The sequence below is a fragment of the Rhopilema esculentum genome, chromosome 1, assembly GCF_057945365.1.
Source record: "Rhopilema esculentum isolate cy_ngs chromosome 1, ASM5794536v1, whole genome shotgun sequence".
Classification (NCBI taxonomy): Eukaryota; Metazoa; Cnidaria; class Scyphozoa; order Rhizostomeae; family Rhizostomatidae; genus Rhopilema; species Rhopilema esculentum.
The window spans coordinates 1,911,118-1,923,555 of record NC_142815.1 but is presented as its reverse complement, the minus strand read 5'-3'; the positions used below and the strand labels follow the sequence as shown (position 1 = coordinate 1,923,555).

At 39.3% G+C, this 12,438-nt stretch overlaps 1 protein-coding gene across 2 annotated transcripts in view; it reads right to left on the bottom strand.

The window, feature by feature from the left end:
• LOC135690379 (sodium- and chloride-dependent transporter XTRP3) overlaps positions 1-11,476 on the bottom strand; it is a 29,129-nt gene extending 17,653 nt beyond the window's left edge. Inside the window, exon 1 of one of the 2 annotated variants that reach the window (XM_089116229.1) lies at positions 11,085-11,476. In XM_089116229.1, the coding sequence (XP_088972355.1) occupies positions 11,085-11,358 (274 nt within the window). In that variant the 5' untranslated portion in view covers positions 11,359-11,476. The remainder of the gene's footprint in view (positions 1-11,084) is intronic. The other variant, XM_065207916.2, reaches the window with a different exon arrangement.
• Between the last annotated feature and the right edge of the window lie 962 nt (positions 11,477-12,438).

Genomic DNA, 12,438 nt, shown 5'->3' with positions numbered 1-12,438 from the left:
TTTGGGAACGACGCCTCTTTTTTCATCGCGTTTACACTGAAGCAAAAGGAACGGATCCAAATTTCAGCCTGTTTACACCTGATCAAAAAGAATGGAACTTTCAGGTAAACCATGCGCAGTGGCGCGGCAATGCAGCTGACATTTTCAGAAAGCCTCGCCCAAACCCTAGATTAAGCCCCGCTTACAATCGTAACCAAAAAGTTCCGTTCCTGACCGTTTACACTAGAAAAAGAAGCACGATTCGGGGACGGAACCAAAGAGTTTCGATATTTTAATGAAACCAAAGAAGAACGGAACCGTTCCCAAACTAGCCCGGGACCAAGATGCTTAGTGTAAACGCAAGGCCTATCGTCGCTTTTTCAGGCCCGGAATGTAAGAGTTCCGTTCTTTTTTCTGTAGTGTAAATGGGGTCTTAGTCAGAACCGCGCCGCACAGCCGCTGAACGGGTGACTGATGAGGTAGAGTGCCTTAACTTGCGTTGATCTACAATGCAATAGTTTCCATTATTTATCGATATATTTATTTAATAAGGTGTAAAAAACAAGAAAATATTGCGTGGAACTCGGAACAGCATCCCTATTTCAATCAGTGAACTGCCAACCCTCCCACAGTTCAAAAGAAAATTAAAATCATATTTCAACAGCTGAAATTAAATCAAAACACGACTCCCTGGAAGAGCAGCAAATAGGCCCTAACAATTTATTGTATTTAGATTATAAGTCTAATTTAATTTAAATTTAGTTTAGTTTGTTTCAATTTGATTTAGTTTTTTCGGATTACTGAAGGGATTTTTAGTGTATCAATAATTTAATATGTATATGAATATGAAAGAAGGCGTCGATTGACTGTAAATTAGCTATTGTCATTTTAAGCCTACTAAATGAAATTAATAAATAATTCCATTCTTTTTTAAATGCTTACTTCGATTTCGATTTCGTTCTTATATAAACAAATTCTTTGCCTTAGAAGTTCAATCAGTGATTGGCCGACCTAGTCGGGGACTTCTGGGACTAGTTGGGGGCGTCCGGGACTAGTTTGGGGCGTCCGGGACTAGTTGGGGCGTCCGGGACTAGTTGGGGGCGTCCGGGACTAGTTAGGGGCGTCCGGGACTAGTTGGGGGCGTCCAGGACTAGTTGGGGGCGTTCAGGACTAGTTGGGGGCGTCCGGGACTAGTCGGGGACGTCGCAACTGGTGGCGGGCGTGATTTTTCAAAGAACTCAATCCTGTTTGACAGGAAAGTTGGCAACGTGGTAGATGGCTTATGAAAACACGATCATAGTTGTCCTAAAAAGCGAAGGAGGAGAGTCGCCGAATCCACTGATTCTTAAGATGGTCAGGTCAAGTTTGAACCAGGCTTCGATTCCAGCAAAACCTCGGGACTGGTTGCGTTTGAACGTCTCGCCTAAAGCGTAAACTACTTCATAATCTGAAGAAAATACTTGAAGATTGACTGGCAATTATCGCTGTTCATATTTCACATCCACAAAATGGTCATCCCATTTATACCTATATGAATTTACAAGATAAGGAAGGGGAGATGCAGGGCAACAGTTTGTCAACACAGAATTAGAAGGCTGGAATATAGAATTCATTGATGGATTAAGAGGTTGACAATCAAAACACCTTTTGACTTTCAAGGGCTCACTTTTATCTAGAATAGGCTTTAAAACACCACTCATGTTTCGTAATTGTAAACGGGGAAAATTAACAGCATAAAGAACGAGGGTTTAGAAGCTCTGCAGTGGATTCCATAGAATGAATGGAAATATCGGTGATGTGCTGAATTCTGATTGGTTGGAGTATACAATAGGGTATTGTTGCATAGACCAATCAGCGCTCGTTCTGTATCACGAACACAGAAGAGAATACAATAGGGTATTGTTACAAAGACCAATCAGCGCTCGTTTTGTATCACGAACACAGAAGAGACTGAACAGAATAACAGTAGTGAGCTAACAGAATAAGAGGAAGGCCTATCTGAATTGTGTGGCGTTGAAAAGGGAAAAATGGCGCAATAAATTTATGTCTAACTTATTTTTGTGTGTTGTTTGAGTAAGGAAAGAACTTTAATGGCACTATGTTCCGACGCATTTCGCTGGCCATGTAAAATCCTATTGGTTAGACTATACAATAGACCTATTGTTACGTAGCCAATCGGCTAATCTTCAATGTTTTCACGATTTGAAACAAGCCGCAAAGCCTATTTTTAACACTGAACCGTCGACTGACTGCCTTTAAGAGTTGCTCAGGGGTGGCATAGAGAAACAGAGGTTAGTTTTATCAGAAACGCCCAAATGGTCATTGAATAACTATTAGGAGTGACAGGGCTTTAAAAAGAGAGACATGATTGTAAGTTGATACTGCTACTCTTTGAATAGGTTATTTGGATTTCGAGAAAAATCTGCAGAGATAATCGCCAAAGATCAACATGTAGGGACTTACTCTAAGGATGGGAGGGAGAAAGGTAACGATGGACAATTGTATTGATAGGGAAAAGTAGGGAGATGCACAGGTAAGGAGAGGCACAGTTTAAAAGGGGCACTTTGTCCCAGAAAGGGGGAAGTTTGCCTTATAAAAAGAGGCACATTTCCAAAAATAATAAAGAATGGGTTTCTATCCACGATCCCTCACATCTCCCCCGCTAAATTTGAATCTACGTATAGAAATTATTAGCCACAAGTCCTTACTTTAGCTATCATGTTCCCCATTTATATCTCCTTGGGTTGTGCAAGTACCGAATATTGGATGACGTAACTGAAATGAAGGGACTAATAGTGAAACGGGGGGCCTTAGAAATAAAAGATGTGGATTATCACCAAGGAAACAAAACCGGTCGCAATCCTGTATTTAATCACTCCGTTTTCATTGGGATATTTACGGCCACTTTCAAATCCCCGAGGTAAACAGTTGATAAGGAAAATCCCATGTGACACCAGTTCTATTTGTCTTCCAAACACATGGGAATGGAAGGATCCCTTTTGCGATCAAGGAACTAAGTCCATAAGGAAAAAGGAAACAAATAAATCTGACAGCAACTGGATGATAATCCCGATGTAGAATATGAATGAATCCTTTGAGCGACTACGACAGAAATCTGAGCTTCCTATCTTCAAAGCTTGAAATGCTAATATTAGAAACGATGACTTACTCAATATCAGGATGTCGTGGCGAAGGTCGTGGTGAAAAAGGGATTTAGAGGGTGTTTATAGGGGGAGATTGTCTCTGGTGCTCGCGGTGGAAAGGGGTTTATAGGGAGTTTATAAGGGGGAGGGGTGTCTCTGATACTCGCGGTACAAAAGAGGTTTAGAGGGCGTTTATAGGGGGAGGGGTGTCTCTGATACTCGCGGTATAAAAGGGGTTTAGAGGGCGTTTATAAGGGGGAGATGTGTCTCTGATACTCGCGGTATAAAAGGGGTTTAGAGGGCGTTTATCGGGGGAAGGGTATAACCGGCGAGTTGAGACCAGAGATGCAACAGGGGTGCAGCAGGGAGTGCAATAGAGGATGTAACCATGGTAGTATGTGGATAAGAAGGCTTGGAACAGGGGTTGCAGAAGCGGGTACAACAGGAGAAATGGTAATGGGGAGTTGGAAAGAGTAGTATGAAAAAAGGATGCAACAAGGGGGTGAAGCTGGGGAAAGAGGTGGATAAGAGGGGTTGGAACAAGGGGACATATGGTCAGGGGCGGACTGGCTCCAAATTTAGGGCCCGGGCAAATTCGTTGAGAAAGGGCCCTGAAATTCAAAGTAAGTTTACGGGTATCGTCGAAGTCTTTTGTGGCAACATTTTTAAGGCTTCCTTGAAAGGCTATTTGAATATTGCTATTAGTTCTCATTAGTTACCACCATAAAACTTAAGACCGCCCAATATGAATGTCAATTCTAAACGAAATTTGGCGTTGGAAATTTAAATTGGGTGTTCTACAATCCTTCAATTGGGTCCGCGTCATTTTCACTGTATTTTCCAGGGTTTTATTCTGACGTAGGATAAAGCCCTGGCAAAACGACTAAACATTTCACTAAACATTTCACTCAACATTTGTCTAATGAAGTTGAGCGAAGTTTAGCGAGGGTGGCAAAACGTGAATAAACTTTTCACTAAACTTCAACCAACTCGTTTGAACTGTGAGCTGTCTATGACGCTGTTGGGTTGTAGGGGATCTTGCATAGGAACTTGCTTTTGGTTTATTTTGTTGCATGGACAAACAGTGGATAAAAATAAGAATTGGATGAAGCAACGAGGAAAGAAAAGACTTTTAGCACATTAACAAAAAAGTTGACTGTTGAAGAAGACAGAGTAGCGTACAACGAGATATGCAGTTGTCTCATAAAGGATTTTTGGGTCACGTAGAGACAGGAAAACCAGGGAAACAGACGAAAACCTTTGGATTTTCACAACTAGTGCGCTTGCGCGATCACAACAAATGTTTAATTGGTGGCAAAACAACTAAACATTTGCTAAACAACGCTAAACAACGCTAAACAACGCTAAACATTTTTGACTAGGATCAAACTTTGCTCAACAACACTCAACACGACTAAACAACACTAAACAGGGTGGCAAAACGACTAAACTTTTCACTAAACTTTTGACTAAACAGAAGTTGAGTGAAATGTTTAGTTGTTTTACCAGGGCTTAAGAGGAAAGAGAAAATCATGCCATTGTGGGGAAAAATTATCGTTTTCTAGCTAAATGACATTTTTAAGTGGGAGAAGAATGAAGCAAAAAGAATCAAAGGCAGGTTGTGATAGAGAACTTATTTTTTCTTTAGTGTATGATTTTTTAGGGTTAAATCTGGCTGCATAAAGCGTCGCTGTAGTGTTTCTACCACTAAGCATTAGATTGGTGGATGGTTGAACCCCTCGTACATAAAAGTCTGCAATGAAATAGTACCAAATCCCACCGAGCAAATCATGGGCCTAATGGGATGTCTCAGCTATTAAAGTAAATCTTGAAATATAATTTTTCAGTCAAAGCATAATGGGGGTTGATATTTTTCCGATCATTGGTTGAGCAGCCAGGTTAATTGATTGGTTGAGCAGCAGGCAATATGGAACAATTTGTTAAGATTGCTCCGGGGTTTAGGAAAGTCCACCACAATTTTGGCCGAATTCAAGAAATAGTTTGAAAATATGACATTACAGGGATGGCCAGAAAATGCATTAAAAACACCAAGTTTGACCAAAAGAGGATCCTAGGCAATGCCTGTTAGCTTTCTTTTAAAATAATTTCCATGGTTCAAAGAGGCTTGATTTTAACATAACAATGGAAAAGAAGTTGGAGTTGGTTTTATAATAAACCTTTAAGCGTCAGAATAGGAAGAACGTTTAACAACGAGGAATGAGTTGGAAAAGGTGCAAGCGATGTGAATGTGGAGTCAGAATCATAGGAGCTGACTCTAGGATAAACTGGACTGAAACAAGACAAAGCTGGGTAAAAATAGAAGGAAATAGAAAAAGGCTTGAGGAACATCAAAAATAAACAACATCTTCAAAATGTTCTGCGAAGATTCCCTTCTCGAATGAGCATGTAAAAAAGACTAAGGCTTTAGCTTTCATTTCATTGCACAGTTATTTGTGGCTAAAGATGACAGTTTTTGACTGGTGAAATGTGTTCGAGAAAAGCCAATCTTCTCAAACTTTCTCAGTAATTCCAAGAAATGACGTCCCTGGTGATACTTTGTTCACAATTACCGACAACCAAGATCATAACTTCAACTTTTAGCGACAAACGCAACATTTCCGACACACAACTTTAAACAACTTTCTAAATGCAACAATAAAAAACCCTGCCTTGCCTGTAGAAGACAGTAACTTATTGTTCTCAGTAAGAAATCTTCAAAAGTAGTGTGTCAAACTATGCCTTCATTTCTATGAGCATAAAGCCTGTAATGCATCTTAGACTTCCAGTTGCATCTTTTCTCCTTTTCTTGTTAAGTTTACAATGGCAGAAATGTGCTGGAGCAAAAATTTTGTTCCAGCTTTCTATGCGTTACATGATTCCAGTGGCGTACCCAAGGGGGGGAATGGAGGGGTCCGGACCCCCAACTTTTCTTAAATATGGTCCTCGAGATTTGTCCAAAAACGATGTAACACTCATTGGGGGGGGGGGGGGTAGTATACTGTATGCTTGTGTCAATAACAATTGTAAAATGCTTTGCTATTTACCGTAGCTAACATGAATCAAATGGGGGAAAATTTGCAAAAGGGCGTTTCCCCGCATTTGCGAGTGTTTGAAGGGCGTGGTCCAAAAAATTTCTAGGGGCTCGGCCCCAGACCCCCCCCCCCCCCCCAGTGCTACAGCCCTGGGTACGCCACTGCATGATTCTTGTCTGATCGAGGCACAAACAAGGAGGGGGGCTGAGCCCTCCGCTGTTTTGATGTATATTCTCAAATCTAGCTGGTTAGCATTTAAGTATTCTACCTTTTTAGAAATTGATTCAAAAATCTGTCATGTCCTTGCAAACATTGAAACTGAGGGCCAGAAGAGAAATTTTTTCCAATTTTGGAACTTCCATTAAGTATTGTATTACTGCATAAGAAACAGTAAGCCCTAGGCTCAGAATACTACGTGCTTACATGGGGCCCCAAATCTTGGAAAATGCTTTTTCAGTACCATATTCTGTATCCACGTATCTTGACAGATACTGTGGTGTAATGGCAAAAGAAGAGGGCCTCTACCAAACAATACAAGTTGCCAATTCATAGTAAAATGAAGAAAAATTGCAACAATTTTTGGAGGGCCCACAGGGCGATCGCCCGGTAGCCTGAACCGGCCAGTCCGCCCCTGCATATGGTTTAACAGGAAAAGTGGAAACGGAGAAGCAGGAAAAGAGGGTAAACATTGGAAGATTAAAGAGGAGTTCAACAGCAAAGTACGACAGCACTGGTGTCCAACTGGGTTGTGCAACATAGGTGAGGCTTTAAACTCCGTAGTGAATAACATAACAATATACCAGAACCAGTATTTTTCAATTCTCTTGTAGCATCTGTGTGACATCCCCTAACATCAAACAGGGATTACTCATCACTCATACCAAAGGTCATTCCCCTACCATTGTTTACAATATTACTTCGTCCACCTGACTCATGCTTATGTCATCATCATTTATGCAGAATCAGCATATTTACTGTCAAAGGCAATGAGTCATGATAACGGGAAAGGGGTTACCCCAATATGGTGCGTCATGAATTTTGTGCTGCAGTACTGTTTGTGGAATCAAGGCTGATCACATTGAATTTACCTAGCACTCATCTCGAAAACTGGTTATATAAAAGAGATATAACATTTCATTGTCTGGTATAAAAGAGATATAACATTTCATTGTCTGGAAGAACGGTTCCTGGGACTTGATGGGGCCTTGCTCCCTAGCTAGTATTTGGAAAAGCTCCCTAGCTAGTAGATGATTCCCCCCCCCCCCCAAGAAAAAAGATCATAGTTTTATTTTCTTACATGTGTTACTGAATTTTAATGTATCCACTCTAAGCAAACACAACAGAAGACTGAAGATTACACAGCTTGACTTTGACATGTCTCTTTTTCCTTGCATCTGCAAATATTATCATAAGCCTTGCAACACAACCAGATTCTAAGCAACATGATAATTAAGCAAGCAAAGATAAAAATCAGTCCTTGCACGGGGAGCTCAACCAAGCACCTCTGCATGTGCCTAGGAAGTTCTCATCATCATCAGGTACCATATTCTATCAGAAGGTTGGCTACCATGACCCTCCAACTATCAGGCCTGGTCATAAGACTTTAAGCAGTGGAGCATCAAACAGCTCTCCAAGTAATCTCCAGGTTAGCTATTTCTAGATACATAAGAATACCAACAAAGGAAAAATTGATTTCAAGGAGAGCAATTTGCTTTCTAGAGCAAATTAAGAAGAGCAATCTGTAGCTCCCTTCCAGAATTTGAGGAGAGCCTGGAGGGAAGCAAGAGCTATGGCTCACCTCAAATGGCCAGGCCACCAACTATCCCTATCTTCAGAATATCAAAATCTGAGTTTTGGTTTGTTGTCATGGTCATAGATAAAACTAAGGGGCTAGTAGTAGAGATGGGCCCCCAGAACCACCTCTACAGTGTTTGTAAAGGGACACCATCCCTCTTTCCAGGAGTTCTTCCACCCGAAGCCGTTGACCCCTGGAGTCGTAGCTCATTCGCCCTCCTCTTTTTCTAGGAGCTTGATTGATCAACCACCTAGCATGTTTTTGCTGTCGAGAAACTAAATGCAAAAAATCAAATTTTGTTATTGATGTGATGATGCTCAATGGAACACCTAGAAAGTTGAAGCTGCTCAGTTTGTCAAGCACCTGCTTTTTGCACAAAGGCTTGATAAAATGGAAGTTTTTAGCATAGGACCAGAAACTCACCCTTCCTTGTGCTACAGGGGATATTCCTTGTGCAGGTCAATTGTATTTAGAACATTTAAAACCTTATATTCGCTTTTAGTGCATAGAACTGGACATTTCTAAGTTACTATTCCCGAGGGGCAAATCACTCTAGAAAAATCCCGTATACCTTTTGTGAAAATCCTATATTTTTATCTAAAAATCCCTAGAAATCCTTTTGCTTTAGGGAAAATCTCATACGCTATTTGCAAGAGTGAATCGCCCCTCCACTACTCCAAGTTTCAGGCTAAATAAGGTTGGAGCTCCATCTTTCTCTGAATTATTTGCTTATTTCAAAAACCAGGAACAAAACACACATTTCTAGGAAATCTTATACAGGGGACATGTAAGGTAGTGTTGGGACACCAAACATCAAAGCAAGAGCTGAAATTTAACTTCTCTATTCTGAACTACAAAGTAAAGAAGTGGAACAAAACATAGCATGTTCAATAATTAGAATTGCATTAAAAAAAAGTAAACAAGCTTGATCTTTCCTCTCTCCCTAATCCCCCTTTCCCTTGTTAGGGTTCAGATAGGCTCTTTAGCCTTCCCTCAACTTTACCATTTAATAAAGAGAGAAAAAATTCAGATTGGTAAAATGTATCTTTTAAACCCAAGCGATTTGTGATGTTATGTGCACTTCAAATAATTTTTAATTGCATTGTGGAAAATTTTTATATTCATATACTTATATATATATCTTGTTACAGTAGAATCCCGTTATAACGTACTCGGTTATTACGTACTTTCGGATATAACGTACTGGTGTGCTTAGTCACAGAAAAAGGTGTGCTTGGTTTTAGTCAATTTTAACATACTCTCGTTACAACGTATTTCCGATATAACGTACTTAATACACTGGTCCCTTGAAGTATGTTATAACCAGATTATACTGTATAATAATAATAATAATAATACCTTTTTACTGTTAGTTTGACAATAGTGTGAGCACTAATAAACACTAACATGAAGCATTTTAAGAGATTGCATTATGGAAGTCATTGACTGCAAGCGTTACAAGTGTTATATCTTTAGTTAATTATTATTAATGTATATATATATTTTAGTATTTATTGGCCTGATCAGGATGACAAATAAGGATTTTTGTAGGTTGGATTTTGCCAGCAAATCTTTTTTACCCTTCTTCTTTTCTTTACCAAAAAATAAAAAAAACCTACTGTACCTTTGACTTACAATAGTCTTATCACTGCCATTAATAGGAAAAGTGACAATGAAACTAGGGGGCACAGGGACATGTTCCCTATTTTTTTTAGGAAATGGCCCTTCAATTAGAAGGCATATCTTAAGAACTTATGAAATCATGCACTATTTCTTAAATAAGTTTTACCTTATTCTAAGTTCTACAAACCCAGGACTTTCAAACTTTGCCTCTTCAAACAAGAGGGTATCATGGAAATCAGGGACCGTGGAAGTAAAGGGCTAATAATTTCCCCAATAATTTCAAAAATGTACTTAAAACCTTACAAAAAATCGCCCTGGTCTTGTTTTTAGCTCGCCGCCCCAAAAAAACGTTATAGCCCCCTCGATCTGTAATACGCTCCGAGGTCCTTGTGTGGAATGGCACAATTTTGCACCTCACTTGCATAAACTGCAGTTTTTTGCCCTACAGCAAAATAGTAATATATTATGGAAACAACGGGTTTAAACGGGGCAGTGATAAAATTGTATGGCCTTATTCCGTGACACAGCTCAACCATTTCAAAATAACCGCAATGATTTACGGAATTTTAAAAGCAAATTAAACATAAATATGTAAACACTATTGAAAGCCTGTGAATCGTCAGTTGATTTCTTTTTGCTTTTTATCGATTTGCTGGTCTTTAACTTTCCAATGAATGCAATGTTTTGAAATTGAAAAAAAAACAAACCGCTGGTGAAAATTTCATGAGTAAGCTGTGTGAATGTTGACAATTGGACTTTGGCACTATCGTGGGGGATTTTCACATTGATGCGATGAGATAGATCTTCACGATCAGATTATTTAAATCCAAAAAGCTGGTACCAGAATGAAACCGTCTAGCTCTGGAGACAGTCTGACAACTTCATTGTGAAAATTTACTGTTCGACAAATGAGGGAGAAAAGATCTGCATTTAATACAAGCTATTTGGAAGGCAATCAAAATGTCATTAGATCCGATTTCTCAATTCACTGTTGATCCCACTCGACAGCTGAATTGATAATGAAAAACATAACCTCGTTTTTTTATATGTTTAAATCAAAGATATGTCCCGGGGAGTGGGGAAATTTGTACTTTATAAATTCTAGCGTGTGTGTATTATAGTACAAATTGGGTCATAACAAAATTATATGACAAAAGATATCTCAGTAGAACTGAAGTTTATCTACTTCTAGAGAGCAAATGTTGATTTTTAATACAAAGGGTTTTCTCAAATTTATGCAACCCTGACAGGTGACCTGAAAACTTAATCGCAACTTGCTGTGTTTAAAAACACGCTGCGACAATGCGTCTTTAACTTTTCAATGCCGATCGGCCCTCCTGGCAAAAAACATCGTTTTACGCTGGTAATTTACAAAAGTCAAGATATGCTTCGCTACAAAACATTTATTTAAATATACTTGAACCCTCTGGGTGGCAATTGAAATTACAAAGGTTAAAACAGTTGGATATCTTTCACTTCAAATAACTCGTAATGAAACGCTATATAACAAACCTCCTCCATTCTTTTGACACAAATAAGGAAATCTCCAAACATTTCCAAGACCAACTGCGTAGCCAATAATAGCTAAAATAAACTCGACTTTATTGCCCCATCCACCTCTGTCGCCATCTCCCTCGATTGGTTTTACAGCGTCTTCACTTGAAGATGGATCTGTCTGCGAAATCGGCGGCTTCATCTCCACTTCGGGCTCGTTTAACTCCACTTCGTAGCCATCTGTTGACTTTGAAGTCGTCCGTTTTTTAAACTTAACACCTTCGACCGACATTTTGCAAAATCAAACTTAGGGTATTCAGGAGCCAAGACGAAAAAAGCAGGTTCTTATCTGGACATGTCAGGTTTAGGCTCGCCCCCTAGCAGCAGAAACCAACAACGTGACAATTCTAGGCCCATGCTGGGTTTACTTGCTGTCAATCAAATCGAATATCGATTGTTTTCTGATCGGCTTAGGATACTCCAATTGGTTACCCCTGGTGTAACATCAATCAAATTTGAATAAGACAAGTGAGCAATCTCACGGGCTTGTGCTTTCAAAGGGGGTTAAAAACAACGAAGCGAGGGGATTAAATAAAACATTAAAAGGGGAAATGAGACACCTTTTGCGCTGTGGTTACATGGCGTTTATCTAAGAAGACAAATCGTTAAGCCAAAAGCCTTTTGAATACATTTGATAACGACATATTGTGGTTTTTGGATAATTTAAAAAAGGAATGAAACACATAAAACCCCCTTTGTCTAGTCTGTGACTTGATAAAGCAAATAAAAATTTGATAATTCAAAGTAACTACGTCAAGAAAATGCTTGAATTACACAAGACCAGTTTCTTTGTTTTGATGTCAACAACAAATAGAGAGGCGCCACGCAGCAAATTATCTATTTGAAGCCCCTGCACCTTTTAAACCCTCTTATTCACGCCCCTGTTTAGCCCCTCTTCATCCCAACACTGCTTATTCTTAACTGACATTTCGGGGGTTTTAAGAGGGTTCAATCGAAAATATCCTTGAAACAGCTGAGGGTGTAATCACTTGATGGAAACTTCGTTTGGTAGAAATCCTATTTTTTTACGGTAAATACCTAGAAATCCTATCGTTTTACAGTAAATTGCTAGAAATCCTATTTTTTACGGTAAATTCATAGAAATCCTATTGTTTTACAGTAAATCCATAGAAATCCTATTGTTTTATGGTAAATACCTAGATATCCTATCGTTTTATGGTAAATACCTAGAAATCCTATCATTTTACGGGAAATCCCTAGAAATCCTATCGTTTTACGTAAAATCCCTAGAAATCCTATCGTTTTACGTAAAATCCATAGAAATCCTATTGTTTTACAGTAAATCCATAGA